Source organism: Ambystoma mexicanum, chromosome 6q (assembly GCF_040938575.1).
Source record: "Ambystoma mexicanum isolate Mex_15411 chromosome 6q, UKY_AmexF1_1, whole genome shotgun sequence".
Taxonomy (NCBI): domain Eukaryota; kingdom Metazoa; phylum Chordata; class Amphibia; order Caudata; family Ambystomatidae; genus Ambystoma; species Ambystoma mexicanum.
The window spans coordinates 915,845,879-915,873,722 of NC_090937.1; the positions used below are offsets into that span (position 1 = coordinate 915,845,879).

The window sequence follows — 27,844 nt, forward strand, 5'->3', positions numbered from 1 at the left end:
CTTGACTAGAGGAGGAATCCAGGCTATAGAATTTGGTAAATGTATGTGCGGACGACCATGTGGCAGCCGCACATATATCTCGAATTGGCACCCCTCTTTGAAGGGCTGAGGATGTTGCGATACCCCTGGTAGAATGAGCCCTTAGATTTTGAGGAGGCTCCTTTCCTGCCAATTTGTAGCACTCCAGAATGGCTAAAATAATCCATCTGGAGATGGTTTGTTTTGTTATTGGAAGGCCCAACTTATGTCCTGCATAACCTACAAAGAGTTGGTCTGCTTGTCTGATCTTAGCCAATCTGCTGATATAGAAGCTCAAGGCTCGCTTAGGGTCCAGCCTGTGCAGTCTCTCTTCCTCCTTCCCCGGATGAGGAGGAGGGTAGAAAGAAGGTAATATAATCTTCTGAGTGATGTGAAACTCCGAGACTACCTTCGGGAGGAAGTTAGGCTTCACCTGAAGAACAACTTTGTCCTTGTAAAAGATTGTATGTGGAGGTTTACACGATAAGGCTTGCAACTCGCTAACCCTTCTAGCAGATGTCAATGCTATTAGCAAAACAGTTTTGAGGGTGAGAAGCTTCAATGAACAAGAGTGTAGTGGTTCAAAAGGGGCACCCTTTAGGAAGTTTAAAATTAGGTTTAAATCCCATAAGGGAACTTGAAAAGGTTTCGGGGGATAAACATTAGTTAATCCTTTTAGGTATTGTATTACCAATGGAATTTTGAAGTATGAAGGCTCCTCTGCAGTGCGCTTAAAGATTGATAGCGCTGCGAGATAGCCCTTAATTGTGCCAACCTGTAGGCCTGAATTAGCCAGGTAAAGTAAGAATGACAACACCATAGGTGTACCACAAGAAAAGGGTTCAATATTCTTTTCTCTGCACCAGCTGCAAAATTTGTTCCAACGGCAGCGGTATAGAGTTTTAGTTGCCGGCCTTCTGGCCGAAAGCAACACCTCCATAACATCATCCGGAAGGTCCCAATCCTTGTACCTCAACCTTTCAGACACCAAGCGTGAAGGTTGAGGGTCTTGATGGCTGGATGGAGAACCTGACCTTCCTTCTGCGAGAGCAGATCCTCTCTGTATGGCAGTCGAATTGGAGGGCAGATGGACATGTCTAGAAGGTCCGGGTACCACGTTCTCCTGGCCCAATCCGGGGCAATTAGGATCATGGTCTTCCGAAACCTTCTCAACCTCCTGATCATTTGAGGAATGACAGGGACCGGAGGGAACGCGTACAGAAGTGGGAACTCCCAGTCCACTACGAACGCATCTCCTAGAGCTCCTCTCGGGGGAAATTCCCTTGAGCAAAATCTGTCGCACTTCCTGTTGATACTGGTGGCGAACAGATCCACTTGAGGGGTTCCCCAAAGGGCGAAGATCTCTTGAAGGACTTCCTGAGCTATCTCCCACTCGTGAGAGACTGTGCTCTGCCTGCTCAGAGCGTCCGCTGTCAAGTTCTTCTCTCCGGCTAGGTGAATTGCCGATAGAGAGATTCCTTCCTGAATTGCCCAAAACCAGAGCTGCATCGCCTCTCTGCACAGTGGTAGTGAGCCTACGCCTCCTCTTTTGTTGAGGTAGTGCATGGCCACTGTATTGTCCGTCATTATTAGGACGTTTCTTCCCCGTACAGACGGCAGAAAAGCCTTCAGCGCTAGTCTGATGGCTCTCAGCTCCAACAGGTTGATATGTAGTCTGGACTCCGATGGAGACCAACGACCGCTGATGGTCAAGTCGTTGGCGTGAGCTCCCCACCCCGTGAGTGAGGCATCCGTGACTACTGTTATCTCCGGCCATGGTTGCCAAAACATTTCTCCTTTCAGGATGTTCTCCCGACAGGCCCACCACTGAAGGTCTCGGGCTACTTTGACCGGGATCCGAAGGAGATCTGTCATCCTTCCTGAGAACTGTGACCACTGAGTTCTCAGTGCCCACTGGAGGGATCTCATTCTCAGGCGAGCCTCCGGCACGAGGAATATGCAGGATGCCATGAGGCCTAGCAACCTCAGAAAGTCGTAGGCTGGGAGATATTGGGCATTCTGAAATCTGATGACCATCTGCAGAATATCTCGAGCCCTCACCTCTGGTGGCAAGGCTTTTCCCAGGGAAGTGTCCAGGACTGCTCCAATGAATTGGAGTCTCTGTGATGGTATCATCTGTGACTTCTTTAAATTGAGGGAGAAGCCCAGCTTGTGAAGGAAGTGGCAAACATAATCTAGTTGTCTCTGAGCCTGTTCCGAAGATACAGCTCTGATCAACCAATCGTCTAGGTAAGGGTAGACATGAATCCCTTCCCTCCTTAGACTTGCAGCCACAACCGACATTAGCTTGGTAAAGACCCTCGGGGCGGAGGTTAGCCCAAATGGCAGAACTCGAAATTGATAATGAGAGCTGCCAATTGCGAACCTCAGGTATCTCCTGTGCCTGGGATGGATCGGCACATGGAAATAAGCGTCCTGGAGGTCTAGAGATACCAACCAGTCCTGAAGCTGGAGGGCCTGAAGGATCTGAGAGAGAGTCACCATCTTGAACTTGTCCTTTCGGAGGAATTTGTTCAATTCCCGTAAGTCTAAGATGGGTCTCAGTCCTCCGTCCTTCTTCGGTATTATGAAGTAGGGGGAGTACCAACCCTTGTTCCTTTCCGCTACAGGTACCAGTTCTATGGCACCTTTCTCTAGCAGGTCTAAAACCTCCTGCAAGAGGAGCGGATCTGGAAGCTTCAAAGGGTTGTTCCCCGGTGGATGACTCTGAGGGATATGTAGGAAGGGCAGGCAGTAACCTTGGGCCACTGTCTCCAGAGCCCAAGCATCTGACGTAATAGCCTGCCATTCCGTCAGATGGTGAGTTAACCTGCCCCCTACTGGTGTTCTGTGAGGGGAGACCTCAGAGTGGTTTTGAAGCGGCTGATGCAGTTGCCGAAGGTAAAGTGGCTCCTGCTCCTGCGGGTGCGGCTTTCTTTCCCCTACCCCGTCCACCACGGGTAAATCTTCCTTGGCCTCTTTGAGCCGGTCGTCCCCTGCCCCTTCCATATGAGGAATAGTAACGAAAGGACCGTCCTCTCCACGATGATCCCGAAGGACGAAAGGTATTCTGACGGATAGCAGCTCCCAATGACTTGGCTGCTGCCTTGGACGTTTGCAGTTTCTCCAAACTGTCATCCGCCTTCTTTCCAAAGAGGGTAGAACCGTCAAAGGGCATATTCAAAAGCCTGGTCTGCACGTCAGAGGCAAAACCAGACTTCCTCAACCACGCATGCCTGCGGATTGTGGTACTTGCCGCCATGGCCCTGCTGATACTGTCAGCAGAATCTAGGCCAGTTTGTAGGGTCTCGCACATCGCATCTTTACCATCCCTGATGACGTTTAAAAATGCGTCCCTTTCCTCTCCTTCTTGGAGGCAGTCAGCCGCTGATGAAGCGCACTCCCAAAGGGTGTGGCTGAACCTAGCGAGCGTACAGGTCGCGTTAATAGACTTTAACGCCATGCTACAGGCAGAAAAAACCTTCTTAGCCATGGCATCATACTTTTTGTCATCCCTATCCTGCGGAGCAGTGGGGTATGCAGATGTGCTGCCTGATGAGGTTGCAGCCTGTACAACCAAGCTCTCAGGAGTAGGGTGTTTTGACAAATATTCAGGGTCAGAACTAGCCACCCTGTATTTTGTTGACAGTTTTTTATTTACTGCCGGGATAATTTCTGGCGTTTCCCAGTTTGTCAAAATCCTTCTCTGTAGAGCAGAGTGAAATGGAACCACAGGATCCTCCTGTGGGCCCTTGTCCAGTATGTCAGTGAGGTCATCCTGCTGAAAGGCAGGAGAAGGTGCAGACCAACCCATAAATTCTATGATTCTAGACATCAGAGCTCTATATGGAGTCTCCGCATGTTCTCCTGGGTCTGGTTTGATAAATTCTGCTTCAGGAGAAGTGTCCAAGCCACTAGCTTCCTGAAGTGCATCCTGAAGATTTTTTAATCTTCCTTCCTCAGAGGCGAAAGTCTCTGGCTCTGGTGATGTGGTCCTCTGTAAATCAATATCTTGGTCTGAATCCTCCCTTTCCTCAAAAATCGAGGTTAAAGGGGGATACATTGGTTTTTGGAATGGTATAAACCCCATTTCCAATGCAGAAGGAGCCATCATCACAGGCCTTGAAAACGTCGATGTCGTCGACACCGACGTGAAAGTACTCGAAGGCGCCGTGAAAAGCGTCGAGAAATGTGTACTAGGCCTCGAAGAACTCGAAAGGATCGGAGTCCTGCTCGAGAACGACGTCGACGTTCTCGGCGTCGAGTCGGAGGTCTTTTGTCTAACCGTTGGCTGTGGAGTAGCCGTGGTTCTTTCCTTCACCGGCGTCGATATCGGCGTCGACGTCGGCGTCGACTCGATCGACTGATGCGCCGATGAATCCTTCGACAACGGCGTCGATGGCGCCGACCTCTGTTTCGAAGGAGTTTTCGACGATGGCGTCGATGATGCTTTATCTCCCGATGGCTCGAGGCGCTTTCGGGTTGACTTTTCCGCCGGGTACTGCGACTCGCGGCGTTTAGATTTTTTGGGTTTTTTACCCGGGGTATCACCCTCAGCTGTCTTCGAGGGGGACGAGGCCGCTTTCTCGAAGACGCTTAGCATCTTTTTCCTGAATTCCTCCCACTCAGCTTGCGAGCTGCGTTTTGTGGGGCAATGAACTCTCTCAGGAGAACTCGACGAAGATGACGAAGGGGATCTCCTACGTCTCTTCTTCGAGTGTCTCGATGTCGACGAGTGGTGGGAGCCACTTCGTGATCTAGATCGAGAGTGTTTTTTATGGTGAGGAGACGAACGTCTCGACTCTACCGAAGAAGCTTTCGAGGAAGTTAAAGTTGACCTACCTCTCTCGAGCTTCCCCCTACGCTCCTTCAAGGCTTTCGCCGTCATGGAAAGGCATTCCTCACACTCCGAACTCTGGTGCGTGATTCCCAGACACCACAAACAGACCCTGTGAGGGTCCGTCAACGACATTTTCTTCCCGCAGTCTCGGCACTTTTTGAAACCGGACCGAGGGGTCGTCGGGTCGGAGGAGGATGCCATCGATATCGAGGTAAATAGTAGTTATTATATACGTTATTCTTGACGAGAACTGAGCAACGGTGTTCCGAGGCACAACGAAGCGCGGAAAAACGGAACTGAGCAACGGACGCTGCGCGCGGCCTTTATAGGCAGGATGACGTCGACGTCGGCACGGAGGCCGTCGAGGGTCATCGACTCGGCGATCATCGACGCGCAGCGCCCTCTGGCGAAAAAATTTTCCGAGGCCAGCAAAGCTGAAGGATTTCTATCTAAGATAAGGAATACGTCGGAGGACACAATCCCTTCGAAATATCAGTTTTTGTAAAAAGATTCTTTACCCCGTCTAAAGAGTTGGATTAAAGTATATGAAGCAAGATATTAAACACTTTACAAATTTCGATGGTTTCGAATGAGGTCAACTATATTAATTGTTGTATTGATACTTGTTTGATAATAACTCTTTGCTTTAATGGATTAAAACTTGTCTTGAACGAGCCGATGCTGTATGAAAGAGTGCATTTGGGGGTACCTGTTCGTAAAAACGTGCAATTGTTGTTCTGCATAATTGGAGGTCCCATGTGGTCGGGGGGCCTTACCCAGTTGCACCATAAAATAGCAAAATGAAACAATCATCTTTATCGGTGATTATTCCTACTTTTGTACTCATCAAATCATACTTCGTTGTGCACCTCCTTCTCTAGAGGTTTTGTTACAAGTAAATATACCTGATCATCTCATCAGTGTATTGCCTATAGACCCCAGTTGTGAGTACATGGCTGCAAAGCTTTGGCACTTTTTTTTTTTTACAGTTCCAAAAAGGTGGACTGTTGGATGACCCCAAATTGGTTTGAGTGTGCTGGTGTTTACCCATTCAGGTTTTTGGACTAGATGGCTGCAGAAGCTGTCTGCCAGAGAAAAGTTTTCCTGGAACGGGTTGTGCTTGTATGTGGGTCTGCCTCCCCCACTGCCAAATGTGTTGCACGAGCTGGGACAACTCGACTGAGTGTGTTCTGCCTTGCTTGTTGATGTAATAAAGAGGACTGTTCAGTGGTCTGTAATGAGAACACTTATTAGACTTGTTTGGAAAGAGTTTAACACCATCTTCATTGCCAGAAGTTCTAGGATGTTCCAATGAACATCCTAGGTGTTCCAAAGACAGCGTTGAGAAAGGGCTGTGTCCCAAATCAGCATCAAGGTTGAACGTCGAACCGTAAACTTTAATAACGCTCCAAGTCAAGTGTTCAATATTCATAGCTCTGCGCGATTGCATCCAATCCGATGGCAGGAACAAAACAATATCCGAGGATGTTGACGTGTGAAGGAGCATGGGTAACTGCACATGTAGGTTAGGAATAGTGTTACAGGAATGCCCTTTTCGATTTAGAAAAGATGTTAATCTGCAACAACCATTGTTTGTCGGCCTATGCATAGCATGTGAATATAAGTGGATTTAGAAGCCCCAGAAAAATATATATGGTAACAGATGGCCTCATGGACACACCAACTCTTGAAGATGGTTCTAGGGTTTTTATTAGAATGTTTGAATGGGATCTTACTAAGCTATGTCCCTCTCGCAATCCCAAACCCGCACTCATCTCCAGTGTGTTTTCTCCTCCTTAGCCCAGGTGCCCCCAAGGTATTTACTAGAGATCGGTATGCCCTACTATCTAAAACTCTAGGTCTAATGGTGAGGGCCTACATACAACCGCCTTATCCCTCTCTCCCTCTCTGGGATCAATCTAGGTAGATCCTAACGTGAGAGTCCACAATCAGACTTACCAAGAATTGGTGCCTTCCAATCACCCAGATCACACTAGTTCTTCATCTCCAATGCACTCATGTTCCTTGCCCTGATGTTTTGCCTCTCTTTCCCTTCCGTCTGCGGTCCTCCCTTCTCTTCCCCCTCCTGTCCCCTCTCTGACTATATTCCTTTCTCTGAATTTCTGATGTTACTCCTTTCTCCTGCTAGTTTCACTCGTTTTCTACTACTCTCTACTCCCATCTCCACTCTACATTACACTCAACCCCGCCTTCATCACAGTCGCCCTCTTTTCACTCTGTAATTCTCCTGATTAACTTGCTCACTTACTCACCTTGTCTCTCACACTTCTCCTTAGTTATTCCATTCACTCACCATAAATGCACTCGCACCGAATAACACTTTCTCTCACTAACAATACCTCACCTTGTATAAATGCTCTCTAATCCTGCTCTATATTCCGCTGTACTGTCCTACCTCCGCCCGGTTTCTCGGTCCACCTTCCCCTCCCTGAACTCACCTGAACCACCCACCCTGACCCATTCCTCCGGTGTCCCTTTACTATGCTCTTCCCCCTCCCAATGGTCCTTCCACTTGAGAAAGTTGCTGCTTTTTCCTTCTCCCCTGGAGCCAGTTACAGAGGTCAGAAAGTATAAAATATCCTTTCATCCCGCAACATCTTTTTTGAATGTGGGTCTGATGTCTCGTAATGACGGCTCGCTACACAGAAAGTCAATTTCAGAGTTTGTTTTTGGTGCAAGATGGATTTCCTTATGGTCGGTCCTCTGCCACCATTGTTCTGCTTGCTGTCCGCTCACTGCTGTCTCTCTCGCCAATGGGTTATCTTAGCCGATCTCTGAAGCAAGGGTTTCTGGATGCAGGAGTCCTACAAAAGAAGAGCATTAACAATGGCCGCATTGTAGCAGGTAGGTATGGTGTAATCATAAGTGGTACTTGACAACTGCAGTCAGGAAATCCTTGCGGTGGAGATCAGATAAGACCAGCAAAGGATCAAGATAAATCGACTTTATCACCATAGTAAAAATTAAGTAACAATAGAATTTTATTAACCAAAGTATACTATGACTGCAATGAAAATATATTTATTTACAAAGAGTGACATTGATTCTGCCCTCCTGCGAATACAACTATCCTTATGTTACATGGCTAATAAATAACAAAGTGTGTTCACTGCTGGCTTTGTTGAGCTCAAAACTATAACATATATTGGCATGTGTAAATTCAGAGTTTTAAACTCTTAGCCTTTTGAAAATGTTTTAACTGCGCATGTTTCACTCTGCCTATGTCCAAAATAATGTCTATAGGTGCAAGCTTCTTCAGGGCCTTGAAATCATAATGTTTGTGGATAGAAGGAAAATACAAAAACAAAATTACTAATGTTGTATCTATAATAAAATAAACTAATATTTCTAATTTTCAAATACCTTGAAGTGGTATTATGTCCACTTGTGTCTTGTTTTCATGTATTTTTAGTACATTTATTCATGGTCTAGTGTTATTAATTTTTAATTCATTTTAGTCCTAAGTAAGAGACTCTTCTTTGAGTTCTATTATTTTCTTTCACCATTTATAAAACATTAATAGATTAACCATTTAATTAAGTTGCTACCTTATTTCAATCCATGTATAGGAGTAATGCCATTTCTATAACTTGTCTATGCATATGCATTGTAATAGTTGTAATCCAAGATGTGAAACTACTTAAATAATGTCTGAGGCATTAATGTCGGATCAAGAGTAAAATATTATAGTCGCACCCGGGGAAGGGCGCTCAGCCAATCAGGTGGCTGGAAGAGTGAGCGAGAATACAGTGTGTACCGCCCGCTCTTTCAAGCCACCAGAGTCCCTTCCCCAGGAGGTGTCATCTTGATTGTGGTGAGGCAACAGGGAACCTCTCCCGTTGCTTCCCCATGTTCCCACCTTCTCCCCTGCCCCTAATGACATAAGCTGGACCGGAGCTTTGTGCTATGGTGCTTCTCCCACCCACGGCTGCCGTCATGGAAATGGAAAAGGCACCAAGTTCCTTTTCCAATGGTGGCAGGCATCTTTTCTTCGAGAGATGGGCTCTGTGCTATCTGCATCCCGGACAAGGGCATGATTGACACAGACACAGAAACACACACCCACACACACACACAGACACACAGGGCCTCATTATGACCCTGGTGGTTAGGCAACAGCGGCGCGGGTAGTGCTACCGGCGCCGTTGATACCTCACTGCCTCATTACGAGTTCTACTTGCGGGGCCACCATGTACGCCTGGTCAGACCAGACATGCAGAGCCGTACCCGCTAGCAAAATAGAATAACAGTCCCGTCATCAACGGAACTGTTGTTAGCATCCTCCCCATTCCCATTGAGCCCTATGGGGGCTCAAATGGGAATGGGGATGGGGATAGGGATGTACCGGGTCCGGCGAATGGGAATTACCGGGCACGCAAAGGTCGGAATGGCCCGGTAATTCCCATTTTTCTGGACCTGGACCCGGACCCGAATTTGGGGGTAGCCATGCGCTAAAAACAGCATGGCTACCTCCAAACTCGTAATGAGGCCCACAGACACACACTAACAACAAAATGGGTTACCAACCATTTTAGAACACAGTTTAGCGTGCAATATTTCAATATATACTGTATATGGCTCCAGTGGAGGAAGGTAAAGGTAAAGAATAGTTTCACAAGCCTTATGTAGGCGAGAAAATAGTTTAGCAACAAGAGCAACTCATTAGAAGTTGATCCCTAGCTTTATGATAGTACAGTCGATAACCAAGCAGACTTTCTCATCAAGAAAGTGCTTGGTAAAGGTCACTATGGAAAAGTTCAAAACGATGCTCTAGCTATGGCAGAGCTAGACTACCAACCCCCCCCCGTCCCCAAGGACTTAGATGACCGGAAAAGAGGACTTGCGATAGAGGCTGCATCTCTGTTGGCCTGGTAAGGTAGTTACTTTTCAATGATGGGCTTTATCCCAATGCAAGTGTGAAAGAAAGCCACCCGTGAGAGCTGAATACCCTGAGCTTGTTTGATTTTTAATGTAAAATAATGTGGGTGGAGTCAATTATACTGGCCAAAACCTACAGATGCTATATTATTATACGCCTAGTTGCTGGTAACTCACCAACAGGGTCTTTTATGAACCAGTGTCCGCGTTCTCAATGTCACTGGGCCTAGTAAGATTGTTGTTTGTTTCTCTCCACTGTTCCCCTCCCTTTGCCTGGTCGCGCTCTGAAACACCCGTGTATGAGCATGATATAAATAAAATATCATATCATATCATAACAGACTTTCACTCAAAACAACCATTTGGGTCCAGCCCGGGAAACTCCCGATTGTGCTCTCTGTTACGGCCTCCAACCTTCTCCAGGAGACATGAAATGTCCCCATGGTGCTAGATGGGAACCATTGTTTCAATGGCAAGCCCCATTAGAACAATGAAGAGCTCAATCAGGGAGGTAAGTGACAGACACCAATGTAGGCAGAGAGAAGAAGGGGGGAAGAGAAGAGTCACCAAGGAAAGGACTTTCTAGCAAGAGAGGGGTTTTGTCCTTTTGTGATTTCCTACTGATCTCAAATTTCCTGTGCTCCCACCCCACTACCTACGGACAAAGCACTCTGGGTATGACATCACTAGGCAAAATACTCTAGAACAGTGATCAAGATTGACCCCTTACAAAAAGGTTAGAAGGTAGCCAATCCGCTTTATCAGATTGCCTATTTATGGGGGCGGGGGGGTTAAGACCACCCATCTGTTGGATCATCTTTGGACTACTGAAGGACTACGCCTGGAACCCTTTGTGGGTTACTGTCTGCTCCAATGTCTCCAGAGAAAAGGGCAAACCTTTTCCTTTAAGCATCCCAGAGGAACATTTGGGGTGACCTGCTACCTGAACAAGGCCTACTGCAAGCAGACACCACTGGTACCCAGGAACCTGCTCACTGGGGGTGGCAGGCCCTGCAAGTTCTTTATAGTCTAGAAACCTTCCTGGCTGAGAAGTGCAGAACAAAGAATCCACCATACCCCTTGACACACTAGATGGGACACCCCAGCAACCAGAAGTCAAGAACCAGCTTTGGGAAATAATACCAAAAGTGCCAAGTGGCATAAATTTAACTTTGACCTGTCATTTATGGTTGAAAAAGTTGAGACATATCTGCATTTCTATTTATGAAGCAGCATTTACACGCAGTAATTAATTTGTATAATAAAACATGTTTTCATTTCATAAGAATAAGAAGTAAACTGAGGGGAAACAAATCAAAATCATAAACATGGCCCAATCAGTATGGCCTAACAGTGGATTCCAAATGTATAAGCCAACATACATACTTCCCAAGTGTGATACATAGTGCTACAAACAAACAAAAAGATGTCTGTGCTATAAAATAAAGTAGAACAAAGACCAAAAAGATTTCAGGATATAATAGGAACAATGATGTTTATATGTGACTTACTAAACATGAGACCAAATAGTGCAAATGAGCTCAAAGTAGAATTAGAGAAAGGTATGTGATATTGATATTTTATTTGTATCGTCCTCGTACACAAGTGTTTCATGTGAACTGCACAGCTACTTCGAAAAAATGTTGAGCCCTCTAATTAATACATGGTTCATAAATGCATTAACAAAGCCATAACTATCTTTAATACCTAAATAACCGGGCTCTGTGTCCTAAAGGGCTATTGTCTACGTTCCGATTTAATGTCAATGCACATGACTGGCATGTGCATGTGGCAAGAGTTGTTATGTCAGGCTCCCAACTACTTTAAGGAGCTAGTAAACAGTGCTTGGGACGTTTCGGCAGAGTAAAATCGTGCTAACCACCTTCTTCGGGGGCAGGACTTAATAGGACACCCTGCAAGTAAAGAGGAAAAGCTTTTCAGTCAAAAAGGCTGTTTCATTACCAAAATTGTGAATTAATCAATGTGTGTGCCTCTGTTAACGACTGACCTTATTGTGTGGCTCAAACAGGTGGACCGTTGGGTCCCCCGTTCTCAATCAGCGGGCAGGTAAAGGAGGCGTCTAGGCAATCCCTCAGTGGAAAACATTGGTTCCATCAAACCTATGGCAGAACAGTAAAAAAGGAAATGCAGTATAATGTCTTTTATGCATGACAAATAAACCTGAAGATAAAAAGAACATTAAATTGTTCTTCATCATTCTGTCAATTTGTTTGGGAAACCTGGTGTTCGTCACGTGGTGAAGAGTAAAATTCGAAGGTTTCCCTGTGAAGGTGTCCTCTTCACCCGATGGTCACAAAAATTAGGTCTATGCGGTGGAGTGTACCAGAACAAAACAAAACAAAAATGGGACACGGTATAGTCTAACACCCCATATCGTTCTCAGTGGACCCTGTGAGTGGCAAAACTCACTACAACATTAGGAGATTATGTTCTACATTTACTTGGGACTTACTGCGCAGCGTGTTGTCACTGTGCACAGAGGTAGTCATTTATAGATTTTCTTATGCCCACAGTGCGCGTTCTTTTCCCTTTATGTAATGCTGCCTCCCTAGCACTTCAAGGAAACAAAAGGTGGCTGGAATTACAAATCCGGCCTTATTGTATCCCTCGCTGGAAAAAAGATTTGCGGGCAAATTGAATTCTGGAAAGTGCGCTCTAAGGGCACCATTTTGGAGGGGTGTTTGAGTGAAGCACCCGCAATATGATGAAATCTGAGGGAGCGCAAGTACCTGCCAACCTGTAGGATGGGCTGCGTCCTCACACAAATATGAGTTTGTTAAGTCCATCTGCGTGAGAGCAGAGTTTAAAAAGCCACCACTGCTCCCTATGATTAAGGGCAGTAGTAGAATGAATGTGTGCATTTACTTTATTCAGCACCCACCAAAAGATGTCCTCTTGTGTAAGTTGCAGCTCTAAAAAGTGCGAGACCAATGGAGCATCAATTTTTTGACATGTGCTCCGGGATTTCTGCTCCAATATCCTCTTGTGTACCGGTCTGCATGTTTTGCCCATATTTCCTTCCGCATGGACATATATGACGTGCAAGTTATTGCAATTGGAAAAATGCTGAAGTTCCCACTTACTCCCTTCAATGTCTAACTCACGCACCTTCAGAGTATATCTGCAGGCCATGCAGTTGCCACAAGGGTGGTTGCCCACCACTGGGCGGAGATTCCATAAGGTCTCCTTTGATGTTTTTTTGACAAATAGGGAATGTATCAAGTGTTCACACAGGTTTTTGGACCATCTTGAGGCCCTCCTTGGAAGTAGTTCCAATGGGAGTACCAACCAAAACCTTTTCATGATTTCGCAAAAATTCAACATATCAGGACAGCAGGTGGCAACACAGGTCATTCTATCGTCCGCATTCCTATGGTCACCAGGTTTAAACAAGGTTTCACGAGTTGTGAATCTAACCTTCTTACAAGATTGATGCACGAATTTCATCGGGCATCCATGTGCCCGAATGCGGGCACTTAGTTGGTTGGCATGATTGTAAAACCCATCAAGTGTGGAGCAATTCCACTGGACCCTCAGATATTGACTGTAGGGCAAACTCTGAGATGCAGAGTGTGGTAACTCCTAGTGCAGCAATGTGTTGCGGTCTGTTGCCTTCCTAAAGAGGGTGCAGCTTAGCTTCTTTTGTGAGTAGTCTATAACGAAATCCAAAGAATTGATCTGCTCACTGTTGCAGTGAACCTGAACGTGGGTACTTCTCCCATTGAACCACAGTAAGAAGTCTGACAAATCATCTCGGGTGCAGGTCCAAATCAGGATCACATGGTCAATGTACCTCCGCCACTTGTATACATTTGTGGCATATGGTGTGTCCATGGAGAAGATTTAAAGTTCCTCATACCATGCCTCAGAAATATATATATTAAAAAACTCTGTTGAAACAGAAATAATTGCGGGTAAGCGCTATTGACAGGAGATCCACAACGTACTTCAGTTTCTGGACCAAATCTTTCATCCTCAAAGCATTGTGTAGCTGCCATAGTATCCCATAGGTACGATTGACACCCGATACTCAGAGGTTTAAGAAACTGGTCGATGAATTTGCTAATCGGCTCCAGAACTGACCCGCAGCCAGAATTAATCAGGCAGCCGGGAGGTGTAATTTGGGCTTTATGAATCTTGGGGAGTGCATACAAAGTAGGTATTCTTCCCTGTGATTCATTCAAGATGTCAAATTCCTTCTTTGTGATCCAAACACTTTCGGGACCTAAGATTGTTGTTTCCAGGCTCTCATGTCCAATTGTTGCTGTCGGATAACCTTGCTGTTTCTTGTAATGCTGGGTGTTCTGAAGCAACTCATGGACCATATGTTGATACTGATCCTGGCTTTGGCGACGATGCCTCCCCCATTGCCAGCAGACTTGATGATAATGTCCTTGATTGAGCTAAGGTACTTGAGCACAGCCCTCTGTGTTGGTAAAGGTTATGCCACAGAGGTTAGTTAACTCCTTGAAGCCGATGGATTTGGTCCAAGACACATGCTTCAAATGTGTACTTTGTTGGGAGTTTGACCTCAAAAGTAGTAAAGACTGACTTTGGTCTTAGACCTGCATCATCACTTTCCTCATCCATATCCCGAAAATACTGCTTTGGGAATGGTTTTCAAGCAGGCTCTGCTGCTTCATAACAACTTTTAAGCCGCTGCATGCACTATGAGCTGTGTTTGACAATCGCTGCTTTTCAATCTGCTGACTTGACCCATCGGCTGCCTGAGCTCCAGCCATATGTGCCGATCACCACTGAAGAAACGCATCACATAATTTACTTTGCCTCCCAAATGAAATAAGAGAAGAATGCTAGTAAAGCAAAAGGGGCTCACTCACCTAAAAATTCAGTCAGAATCAAGACAGAAAGCAGATCTGCTGGAGACAAATTCAATAGAGGACAGAGGACTAAAGAAACTTTCCTAAAACATGCCCTTAGGTTAAATGGTTTCACACCTCACAAAAGAGGGCTGTGCAGAATATTTGAACATGTGTCGGTAACACTAGATGTCCTAAGTAGGTTTATATTCGGTGGAAGGCCAGAAATGTAGCCCTGCCCAGAAAGATTTTACCTGTTAAAATGGATTTCTATAATCTGGCCTGGTGAACAGATTGTAGGAGGCCACCCTAGTTATAGTGAACAGGGCCCTGTGGTGAATCAAGTTTTTTCCTCAACTCACACAAAGTAGCGAAGGGAGTGGAGTGGCTGGTCAAGCCGACAACATTCAGCGAGAGGCGCTATCAGCATGCACAGAGTAAAATCACTCGTCAGATGCAAGGAAAAAGCTTTAGCTTCCCCCACAAATGAATAGCAGCTGAACAGCTGAAATAGCACAGTGGTAGAACGGTACCTCCAATGTTCCGATTGGCTCTCGCCAGGTCCCTACCGGGCCGGGAATCGCTCCGTCGGGATTCCACGGCCTTTGTCGCCGGCGGGGGGCGTGGCAACCCCTCAACCAATGAGGAGGCTCAAAGCGGGGCCATCCCCACTCCGAGCCTCCCCGCGGCTGAGAGGCTGCCTTCGCCCCCCACCGGGGACTCAGGTAAGTTTTTATTTTTTTAATTCCCCTTCCCCCCTCCTACCCGCCCCCCCAACTTACCTTCTTGGTCCTGTGTCATCCCCGCTCTGCGCCTCCACTCGGCTGGGGGCTTCCCTCGTCCCCCGTCGGGGACACAGGTACATTTTTTTTCCCAGCGCGCCCGCTCCCGATGGCCGCCATGGAAAGGGAAAACGGACTCAGTTTTCCCTTTCCATGGCGGTGGCCATTTTCTTTTCTTTTTTTTTCTCCCGAAACGCTGCAGCACGCGAAACGCTGTGCGAGCAACCCTATAACGTAGATGCGCGAGAAGACAGGGCCATCTCTCCCTTTCCTGCAGAGCCGCGCACTCAGCCCCCCATCCTCCTCCCTCAGGCTGGGCTAACAATTGAAGGCCCTTGTTTTACTGATGTTGGAATAATACACCTGTACCTCCTCGCCTTCCTGCTGAACCCGCACGTCCCCATGCCTCCTGACACACAATGCCACCATAAAACCACTTTTGTACCTCCGTGCTCTGGTCACAAGAATTATGGGCAGCAAGCCCCCACGTCCCACCACGTTTTGATGTACCAGCTATGTGCCCCCTGACGCGATAGTATTCTAGTTAACCCCAACCTCGACTGATCATGGTGGCGGTTTATTCACTCTTGTACTAACATACTATAAAGATGTCTCCTACTAGCTCTAACACAGCAGAATGATAAAGGTATCCTGACACATGCCCCCTGATAAGATACCTGGACTCATGAAGCTGCCCTTTTTTCGAATAATGTTTTTATGATGATGCATTGAGAGCACCTAGAGTTATGTGCTATTTCTCTTGTGATGTTAGATTAACAACTTGTAGGATTTATAAAAGACAATTTGAAGCAGAAGTTAACAATTAATGTGTATGTGTAGCCACAAGGGCAAAATGTTAGTGCAGCCAAGATGTATCAACTCAAATAGCTCCTAACCTGGTACTCCACCCCGATGAGCCCAGCTGACCCACAAGCATCATCACAACACCATGCTGAGTCTCACCAATCAGGAGCGCCGACCCTACAGAATCTATAATGTTTATTCCCCTTTGCCCAATCTCATTGATTCATGTAATCCCTAGTTCCCAAGTCATAGGTGACGTGGATTTGTAACAAAATGTAGATGTTTGCTGATGTTTGGCAGAACGCTCTGAGTTTGCAGAGTTCTCTACTTGCCCTATATTGGTTTAGATAAACTTTTTGACTTCACCCGCACTTGGTCTTGGTCTCAATTCCCATCTGGGATGTGTCCATCATTGACACTCATTGTGGAGTTTTAAATGCCTTTTTGGGGGACGCTCACTTTCAAGGAGCAGGGGAGCACCTGTTTGGATGGGACTTTCATAAAGCAGACAACTTTAGTAACCTCATCCGGTGCCAGGGGTAAGAAGGAGGAGAGTGTGAAGGAGGGAGAGAAGGGTGACAAGGGAGGACAGAGCGGGTGGTGGTGTATGGAGGGGGGTAGAAGAGAGTGAGGACAGGATGTCCTGTATTTTAGTTGTTAAATGGGAGGCCAGTGTAGAACAGAGGGCCTGGGATGGAAGAGGAGAAGTGGAAACTGCAGTATAATTGGAGAGTTCCTTATAGATTTTGAACAATTCAGACATATTGTTGGAAGCCCCAGAGATGCAGACTTGGATATGGGCCCTCTTCTTGGAGTAGATGGAGAAAGAACAAGTGATATTCTTGTGGCACAGCAATTGTAGGGTACTAGCCATGTTTAGTAGCCATATGCAGTAAACGCAAATGTGAACACTAAACATAATGCAAAAACGAAGGGGTAAAATGCAGGCAGAGTGGAAGCAGAAGAGATGGTGAGAAACAACAATCTTGTGCGATGTGGAACATTGTGTTCAGTCAGGCTGCAGCATTCTCTGTAAATTAAGTTTCACATACACTGCAAATGCTTGATGCATGCTCCTTCTCCCAGAGCCATAAATTGACTAATGTTCGGAGTTCCCAGGAGACTGTCTTTATAGTGCTTTCCTCAACCAGGAATTAAGTTTAAAAATAAGTAAGAAAGATTTCGCATTATTATTTGTTTCGGTCTCAGGGCCCCATTAATCGAGCATATGCCATATCACGGGTTTACAATTGCAACATGTGCCATTTAGTACCTTTTAAAATATGTCCAAACAAAACATGAAAGAATACAAGAAAGCAGACATGCATGATCATTTTCCCAATAAGACCAAATAAGTTACCTTTCATCAAGATAGAGTCTCAGTTTTTTCCAATTTAGTGTTCTTGTACAGAAGATGAACTTAGCAATTTCTTCTGGTGAGTCATCAAGGATACCCCTGGATGTAAAATATCCAATACCCTAAAAGGAAAATCAGTTGTTTAAGTACTTGTATGAACATTCTACTTTAATGAAATTAGAGGTTGCAAGCTTTTTCCGTACCATTTGTATACATAACAAAACATTTCAGCATCCTACAACTAGTATTCCATTAAAATAGTAAGAGGGGTCTGGAAAGCAAGAAATGGGATTAACCTGGGGAAATCATTATCCAACTACTTACCCTTCCTCAAAAAATCTAAAGGAATGATAATGGTTCAAGATTGGAGCCATTTAACTCATGCTTTTAGTACAAATATCCAGATTATCAAATGAAATGTTACCACCACTGTGTGACTTCCTAAAGCAAATGTGGCCAAAGAAATATGTTTAAAAAATAAGACATTCCATGGGCAGTGTACAAACTCTAATTAGGCTTATTTGCTGCAGTGGATTCCTATGAAGATGCACATCAATGATTTTCAGTAGATGAGATAGATTTTAATTAATTATGAAGTCATGGAAATGCATATGAGAACAAGCCTTCACTTTAGTTAGCATGCCAGTTTTTAAACTTTGTAGTATATCAAAATCAGACAGCAACATGAACAATACCAAGAGGTCTTTCAAAGGATTGTTTTAAACATTATTTAAAGACAAAACTTAACTGCTTCCTTCCGCCCAACTCTGTGCATCTAACTGCTAACAAATGACATCTATGGGCTGGTCATCTGTGAAGGATCACTATGGTAGCTAGTGTACCAGACCATACTGCACCCAAGTATCATACATGCCTGATGAAAAAATTGCTCCTGCCCGGATGGCGCCCCCTTACCTCTACAAACCCAGACAAGAGCGATATGTAACATTGAGGATGACGTCACATTCCTTGGTTTCACCAATAGTGAAACATCTGTGCTAGCATGTAAAACCGTTCCATGGTAACGTAAAACCAAAAGAAGTGCATTCTCGGAACAGGCGACTCTCCCGATTCTGCTGCCATTGCTAGTGAAATCTCCTGCTTGGATGCTGAGCAAGGTTTGCAATGAAGCTTAGGCACATTTTCTTTCAGCATGACTCTGAAATTCTCATGCATCTTCCTTTATATCCACAAATATTTCTATAACAATTGGGGATATTTTATTCTACCATAGATCCTTGCTGGATTTCGGGTTTCTTGCCTCAACTATGGTAGGTTTTTGCTTTTCTTACAGTTCTGTGGGAGAGGGCAGACACTTGCAGCCCAGCGAGTATGATCTGTTGCTAAAGCCCTGAAGTAGATATAGTTAAAGGAGAGCCTTCTACTGGGTCTACTGTGTTGGGACTGACAAATCCATGGAATTCGTCCCTTCTTCCCAAGGGGCAGCCACCCCTTCTGAGCGGCTCCTCCTGTGATCCCGAAGATAGTCCTGCAAGGGGCAGAGTGACCTCCATGAAGTCCTGAACGGGAGCCCCAACACACGGGAAACATTGGGGCAAAGCAGAGCCTGTGGTAAGCAGACGCCACAGCCGGATTCCAACAACCTGACAAGACCCGCCTGAAAAGAGCACAAGATCGCCCCACGGCTGCTCAGCCTCTTTCCATAGGGGCAGCTGGAGTACTGGGCGGCATAGTCCCTTGGCTGTGCCCGCCAGTGGTGCAAAGATGCAGCAGACCGACACTGTGAGGGAGGACCCAAGGGAGCGTGGGACAAGCTGGGCCCTGAATAGATTCTCATGGAGAGGCACCCAGCAGCAATACGAAGAGCAGCTGTGACTCAGAGGACTGAGGTAAGTGTAGTAGCGACTGGCCAATCTGGTCAACAACAGGGCTTTTTGGAGGCTATAGAATAGAAACACTACAAGACATGTACCGAGTGCACATCTGGAGGGATAGGGAGGGCACACTGGACACCCTTTGCCACTACAAACTGCCTCAGAATAAAGCTACTGGCATCACAGGTGCCCACAATAGCGTCACACCACGACTGGCTTCAAAGGGGAAGTTTAGTCACCCCTACTGGCCCTGAAGGAAGGTCCGGACTCAAAGGGACATTCCAATCCTATAAGGTACAATGGACCACAGTCCAAACTGAAAAAGCATAATGGCTGTTATTAGGGAGATTTCTCAGGTGTTATGCTTAATCCACTCTCCTAGCGATTTTGCTGGACTTCTAGACCTTTTTCCTGTTCTCCCGAATGAGGGGACCCCCTTTCGCCTCATTCATTCTTTCTGCTCCATCTATGGGAACCTATTATGTTTTACTTGTTTTTTTATGGAGTCTGCTTTCTTCCCTATCGTTTTGAAGCATCTGTTACACCTTTGCAGCACACAGTACCATCTGTGCAGTGTTGCTGGAAATACTTTGGGTTCTCCTTTTTCGGTTCTTTCATGTTCCCCAACTACTGTTCTTAAGGAAAGAGGGATACTTTGTATCCTCCTAAAAAACTTTAACATATGAGAGATTAGCACACACCACCTTCTCTGGAGTGCTAAGGGGATTCCTAGTATCCCCCTTCTCTCTGCTCCGGTGCCTTTTTTCCAATGCACTAGATAACCCCAGACCACAGACCATAAACCTGTTCGACTCCCTGATTGATCGGAAAGATCAGAAAGCAGGGCATTACTACCTTCACTCCAGGGACATGCGATTGGTGCTGCGGGGTGCAGGGTGGGATGAAATTATAGCCCAGAACGAGGGTGGAGACCTTGGAGATATGCCGGCCTGTCTGGGAGCGAGTGAAGTGCGTGATTTAATGTGACATTGGCTTTCCCTCTGGGCCCCTCTGTTCATACCAGGTGTACGGTTGCATAGAAATAAATGTGTTTTTTATTAATTAGTAAAACAATTTTTATTTTCCGCTGACTGTTGACGACTGCAACATCGCCCACGGGGAAGACGACGGATGGACGGAGTTAGGACCAATGGCCTGGCATCCCCTATGGAGCAGTTGACATATGTATAGGGCCTCATCAACCAACAGTGCAGAGTTACACATTATGTAATTTACGTCACTAATGATGCTGCATGCCTTAATAAAGTATTGTTCGTACTGAGTTCGGCAGAACGTTCTACGGCAGCAGAGTTCTTTGTTGGCGCTTTTTCCTTTTGAATGGAAATAAAACGTGTTATCCTTGCAAGAGGTGTATTGGCCATTTTTCCCTAGTGGGTTGCATTTTGTCTGTTGTATGCGTCTCGGGGGCTTTCTTATAGCTGCCCCGATTGAACAGACACTTGCCCCTTTCTTTAAACTGAAGGGAGTTTGCAGAGAACTGAATAGGAAATCCAAATAAAAGGTGAGGTTCCCGAGGCGAAAGGCAAGTCGATCACTGGAACATAAGATCCAAAGTTGAAGAGGACCAGAGACATCTGCAGACCCTTCCAGTAACAGTGAAACGACCACTGCATCCCTGACCCAGTTTCCTTATCGACAGAGGAGCTCTGAAGAGGACTACTCCTTCCCTTTGGCTGGTGGGACCAACCAGCCCCAAGACGAACTATAGATCGAGCCATCCGCCAAGGTGCTGTGACTTTCCTGGGCTGCAAACCGCAAATACCTGGAGACTTCCGGCCCATTTGCAGTGCAACATCTTTGTGTGAACAAATCCTCCCAAAACTTGGGTGACCTCCAGACGTACGATCCAACTTATCCAAGTCCCCTCACCAGAGTGCAGGACTGCAGAATCGGAATCGAGGAAGATTGGCCGGGTGGTAATCGTTCATTGTTGGAGCTGATAAAAGTGCACCAAAACTGCAGACCGACGTGGGAGACCGAAGGAATCCTTGCTGAGAGTCCTTTCTCATGACTGCTGCTGTGACCTCCAATTAAGAGTCCTTCCTTTCGTCACCAGACTGAGGAAATAGGAGACCGGGTCCGTCGCTGCTGGACAGGAAAAAATCCAGAAGCATTTTCTTCAACCACCCTTAGACACTGTTGGGCTCAAGATAGAATTTACCTCAAGCCGAATAGTCGCTCCAGCGTGACTGAGTCAATTACAAGGTGTGTGGGTGTCCACCCATATCTCTAGCCCAGGTTTAACAGAGTCCCTATAAATTGTGTTATCCTACTAAAGTATTTTATTTAATTAACTAAAGTATCCTGATGTCTTTTTTGCTGCTGCATAAGACTTTCGCTCCCATCCTACAAAGAATTTGATGACCTCATGAATAGCTAGGGATTGGGCTGCTAAAGCATTAGGAGACTTGAAAGGTGTTGCTAGAAAGAAAAGCATTGCTTACTAGTGTTGAATAATCCTCCTTTTCCTTCCTACAGACTTTTTCCGTTTGACTTTGTAAATGAATGAAACTGTCATTTCACTGTAACAAATGCGGGTGCCCGCCACTACCATTTAAACAGTGGAGCTGTCATTTTCTGTAACAATTGTAAGCACAAGCAACTACTATTGAAGCAGTATGAAAAGTATTGTTGATATTTCCTGTTAGTCTAAAATAGTATTTGCCTACCTTGCCTTGTGTATATAAAATAAATATTTTTTAATAACTTCTAGTGTGAAAGAGTTTGTTTGGGCCAGTCTATTGACTGGGTTTGTTGTACTTACCTACAGCTCACATCCTCCTAATATCAGATAAGCCTGCCTGCTCTGCCATTCTACCAATTCATTGGGTAGTAGAGACTTCTACTACGTGTTGGGGACCTGTATATCAAGGGATAGTCTTATAGAGTCTTACCTCCAGGTATACTTTAGGAAGACTCCCCCAACAGCTGAACAGAAGATCGAACAGCACAACTGTAAAGCAAAATGGGTCACCTACAAGCAAACATTAAGAATATCTGCAAAGAACGAAGAGTGGGTTTGTACCGAAATAATGCAAGGATCACAGGATTCCCAGAATCGACAGCCATTGGGCCGATGGAGAATTTCAAGGAGAAATTCCTAACCGATTTACTTAATAACACCCCAGTATCCCAACATTAATTAATCGAATGGGCACAGCACACCCAGGGCCCTAGACCACCAAAGGGAGCCTAACCAAGGCCAATCATAGCGCGCATCTTTAGCTATAGGGGCTCGAGACATTATTTTGAGAACCGCAAGAGAACAAGTAGAGTTGAAATTTGGATCAATACCCATAAGAATCATCCTGGAATTACCCAGCGGAAATGAAACTGCCGTCCAATGGCAAATTGATATTCTTCACTGACTCACTGGCAGCACAGCTGTTCGCAATGGAACTGTCCAAGAGACGAGGCAACGATGCAGTCACTGAGGATCCTGGGTACAGAGAAAGATGGTCAATGAAACCTGCCGACAACCAGCAGACTTGATAAGGACAGTCGAGCACGAAGGCCTGAATTAAACAATAAGATAAGGACTGAGATATAGGCACAGCCGGTCGCAAAGTGCTGGTCAGTGAGCTGCTTTTCCCACACAAATGCCCCCTAGCGCCAATTCTGCTATGTTCAGTTACACAAGTTGTTTAGTTTTAGTTACTAATGGGGACTTTTGACAGTATGTTATTAGTTTCTGGCCAGGGAGGAGGTGGGGAGATCCAAAGTTGGGATGATTAGAAAGCACACACAAGTACTACGCTAAAATGTACCTTCGACGTGAAACATATTCTCACAGCAACATACCAGTGCATGCATAACCACACTGAACACTTAATTGCGATCAACACTGTATTACCCTCATTACTGAACCTCTCAGAGAATGACAACTGAGGTATTGGTCATGTCAATGAACATTAATGGATTGCGGAACCAAAAAAACGTTAGCAAATTTTGAATGCAAAACGCCATAAAGTTAATATCCCTATGATACAGGAAACCCAATCAGGCACAGAGAATAGGTTCCGATTTGCAAAGGGCTGGAGAGTGCATCAATATAATTTCTCGCACTCAACTAACTCGAGAGGGGTAGTTATCTATATAAATAAATCATTGCAGTTCTGGCTTTATGACAGGAAAATTGGTGAAGAGTAAAGGATCCTACTGCTAGCGGGCAAATAGCAGGCACCAGACCAGTGTTGGTGAACATATGTGCACCAAAATACAGACTCCCTGGAATTCTTCTCCACTTGCTCACACCAGTTGCGGTATACGAAACACTATGGGCAGGGGATTTTAATTGCACTCTCGACCTAGACCTCAACAGAATGACCACAAAACAACTGGTCCCACCAAGAAAAAACAGAAAATGGAGGGAAATAGCTCCCCATTACGACCTACATGATGCATGGAAAATAAATAATACCACCAAAAAGGCAATATACCAACTACTTGCATGTAAACAAGTTTATCTCCCGTATAGACTTGGGCATACTCACCAAGACCCTCTCTGACCATTTCCATGCTTTGTTACTTTTCGATCTACAAACTGTAACACGCCAATGCACACCATGGCGGTTTTAGGGAATTCAAATTAAAACTCGATATTATCGGCAGAAATGGCTCAAGAAATCGAACAGTTCAATGAGCAGACCGCGGACTCCATCGATGACTTTAATACAGTCTGGGAAACATTTAAGGTATGCATCAGGGGGATTTGGATCACTAAAAGATATCCTCATAAATTTGTATTTGTATTTTATCGAGTCTTGTATAGCACTTTTGTCCAAAGCGCTGCACAAAGTTAAAACCACCATACTTGCTACTAGTGCACAGCAAGTTCACATTGTTCGGTATCACTCGAGTCGGGACTGGAGACTTGGGTGTAGGTGTATTGGGTATGGACCTTATCTCACAATACACAAAGTGATTTTCTTTTTCTTCCCCTCTTTGCTCCTTCTGGTTCTTTAAGGTGGACAAGTTCCCTTTCACCTGGGGCTATCTGGTTAAGGGTGATGGCACACAGAGGGTGAGGCACTTTGCTATAGAAAGAACTCTTTCTTTCATTGCATCCCTCGCCTTCCTCTTTTTATAAACTTGGTTTTATCCTTTCAATTTTAATGTTTTAGTAATAATTTCCTTGGGGTCCTGAAGAAGGCAGTCAATTTCATCTCCTGCCGAAATGTCCCATCTGAACAACTCCGGCCTTACAAATATCTCTGGGGTCTGTCTATGTGTTTTGGACGTAGACCAGGGATGTGTATCTAGATCTAAATATTTAGACAAGGCCAGCAGTATAGGATTGAGTTCCTCTACTTGCGTCAACCAAAGTGATTCGTACTGAGCTGTCTCGGGAGGATAGCTCAGCTGCAACATGTTCGCCTTGGAAACAAGACGACACGAAGCAACACAGGTTTGATCCCCGGGTCAGCGCTTCGAAACCTCTGGGTATTAAGCGCGTTATACGCAGCTAAGACATATTCCGGTAACATTGCCTCAATGCTCCTGGGCTGTGTGAGCGCTTCCAAAATGCAAATACATAAAAACATATTTAAAGCCAAGTTTTTGTTGTTACATTGTTTCTCTGACCTGTGATTTAAAACATTTTTTAGTGTTTGCTATAAAATCTAATTGCATAACAGTGTCATAGCCTGTATCACGGGCCACCGAGCATGCAACATTTGTTTTGATCCACTGGTCCAAGATGTGGTTTTATCATCTTGTTATTCATTTACTGTATCAGTGTAATTTGAAGTAGATTCTATTAAAAGGTATGATGCGTGTTGTTGTAGGACCCATGGGCCTACTGAATAAATTATTTATTTTATATATTCAATTGTGTGCCTTTCAGTATATTTATTCAAATACAGTTTATGGTAGCCACGCGTTCTAGTAGGAGTGTGGCTCTACAGAATTACATTTTTGAATTTGTTCATCAAGGGGACCCCCTTTCTATGTGACAGTTGTCTAACTCATTTGTCTCCTTTGTGCTCTTGAGTTTTTCCCTTTTGTTCGGCCTCAGCATGTTCCCCAGCCTCTGGCCTTCCAAAATCTAGCTCAGGTGAGGTGTCTACTTCACTGGCCGTCTGTAAATTATCATTAAGGTCTTTCAACCTTTATTCCTCATAAATGAAACTTTCAGGCACATTTGGTGTGCCAAATTGGAGACTAAAGGGTGCATCATTGTCTGAGGGTATATTCTCCTCATATATTGAGGTAAGGGACTTAAAATAATCTTTCCTTGGTAAAGGAACATACATGTTGTTTTAGGCATCAAAGGTTTTAAAAACTGTGGATTCGACGCTCAAGGAGTTGTCTAAAACTGACTTCGATGGCACTATTGGTTTAGATGGGATGCTCAGCCTTGACGGTACAGCGGTCATCGAGGGCACAGCCGAAGGGGATGCCGATGTCAAGGGATTACCTCGACTTGTGCTTATGTTTCAGCTTTAAAGATCCCTTGATCACATGTCAAGGCATTGACGCCTCTCAATGAGGCTCAGGCCTTCGTCCTGGGCTCGAGGGCGCGTAGGATTTAGCTCAAGCCCTTTCCTTACCATCTTTTTTTTAAACCTTTATTTATAGTTGCACACAGTTAAGACTTATCCACATCTTACAGTAATTACAAGACATTCACACCACAATCGTTTACATGTCGTATCACTCTGGATTGTCGGCTTCAGCTTTATCAGCCAGGTATTGTCTATATCTGGCCCATATGTTTCTGGGTCTCGAGGTGGGTTGTACTGAGGCTTTGTATAATTCTTCGGTGTCACTTGTCCATATCATATTTTATCCCAGTCTTGTATAGTTGGCGGGTTATTACATTTCCATTTTGGCAGGATGGCCCTCTTTGCCATCAGTAGTTTTTTCCAAGTTGGGTTCATTTTCCCTGTGGCACCCAATAAGCATAGCATCAGCGTCCATTCGATAGGGTGGTCCGTTATTTCATCTAAAGCTGCGCATACTTTTGCCCAGTATTCCTTCAACTTAATGTATGCCCAAGCATATGGAAGATGTTTGCGTCCTCTGAGTGACATCTTGAGCATGTGCCTGTTATTGTTGGGTATAAATGCGTTTCAGTTTGACAGGGGTATAATATGTTCTTTGCACTATTTTGTAATGTTTTAGTTTAGATCTGGCGTTGCACAATATGCGTTTGGTTAAGGTGCATACCTGCTGCCATTGGTAGTCCTCTATCTGTTGCTCCAGATCTTGTTCCCATTCAGTTTTAGCATTCTGTATTCCAGCTGGGCGAGATTGGATAATAGTCTTGTACAGTGTGGACGCCAAAACCTTCCCACTTGCTGCAGTGAACATATATCCCAAACCCAGGTTTATCACTGGTTCCGACGGGAAATCAGGCCACAGGCTGGCTATGGACGATCTCATGCGCATATATTATAACCTGTGTTTGGCCACGTCGCCCACTATATCCGAGAGTGTCCCAGATCGCAAATAGTTTGTCCGGGAATAATTGTCCCCCCTGAACAATGCCTCTGGTGGCCCAGTGTGTAGCTGCTTCCCTGTCTAGAGTGGGAGGTATTTGAGGGTCACCCCAGATTGGCATGCTCGGGTGGTACAGATTATCTGTGTTGTGTATCTCCATGATTCTTGCCCAGGCTGTGGTTGTGACCTGTGTTGGGTCAATAGAGTTATATTGTTTGGGGCGAGATTTCGTCATGTTGTGGAGCAGTGTGGTTGTTTTTGTTGGGTACTGCTCATCTAGTGTGGCCTTGGGGTTAAGGATCTGTAGCCCATCGGGCGGCATAGTGTGCTTGTGCGGCTAAATAATAGAGTGCGAAGTCTGGAGCCGCTAGGCCTCCTTGTGGGTATGAGTCAGTTAACATCCTCCACCTCAGCCTGGAGTGTCCCCCCACCCCCCATGTGAATGTGGCACAAGCACTCTTTATTCTAGTGAACAGTGTGTGGCCGGGCCACACCGGGACGGTGGTAAACAGATAAAATAATTTGGGGAGGATTATCATTTTGATAAGGGCGATTCTACCCATCAATGAGATAGGAAGGGCGTTCCAACGTGTCATTTTTACGCATAGTGCGTCTACTAAGGTGTTGTAGTTCAGAGTGCGGGTCAGTTGGGCAGTCCTAGCTACATATGCCCCTAAATATTGAATATGTATCAGGCTTCAAATGAGTCTGCGTAGTTCCTGCGGTGCAACCATTGTTTTTGTGAGCGGGAACATTTCAGATTTGTTAGTGTTGAGTCTTGGGCCGGAGTACTCACCGAAGGTCTTAACCTCTGCCAGGGCCTTCCCGAGTGTACGATCTGGGCTCTTAAGATATAATAAGATGTCATCAGCATATAGTGTCATAATTTCCAATTTACCTTCAAGCCACAGCCTGTATGCGCTGTAGCGAGCCTGATTATGTTTGCCAGAGGTTCTATCACTAGCGCGAATAGTAGGGGCGATAATGGGAACCCTTGCCTGGTG

The 27,844-nt window shown here is 45.4% G+C and overlaps 1 protein-coding gene across 7 annotated transcripts in view; it reads right to left on the reverse strand.

The window, feature by feature from the left end:
• The window catches only part of FBXO8 (F-box protein 8), an 862,565-nt gene that overhangs the window by 645,718 nt on the left and 189,003 nt on the right, over positions 1-27,844 (reverse strand). For 6 of the 7 annotated variants that reach the window (XM_069631428.1, XM_069631432.1, XM_069631429.1 and 3 more), the window contains one exon: positions 17,545-17,663. In XM_069631428.1, the coding sequence (XP_069487529.1) occupies positions 17,545-17,663 (119 nt within the window). Of the gene's footprint in view, positions 1-5,453; positions 7,684-17,544; positions 17,664-27,844 lie in introns of those variants that run through there. The other variant, XM_069631434.1, reaches the window with a different exon arrangement.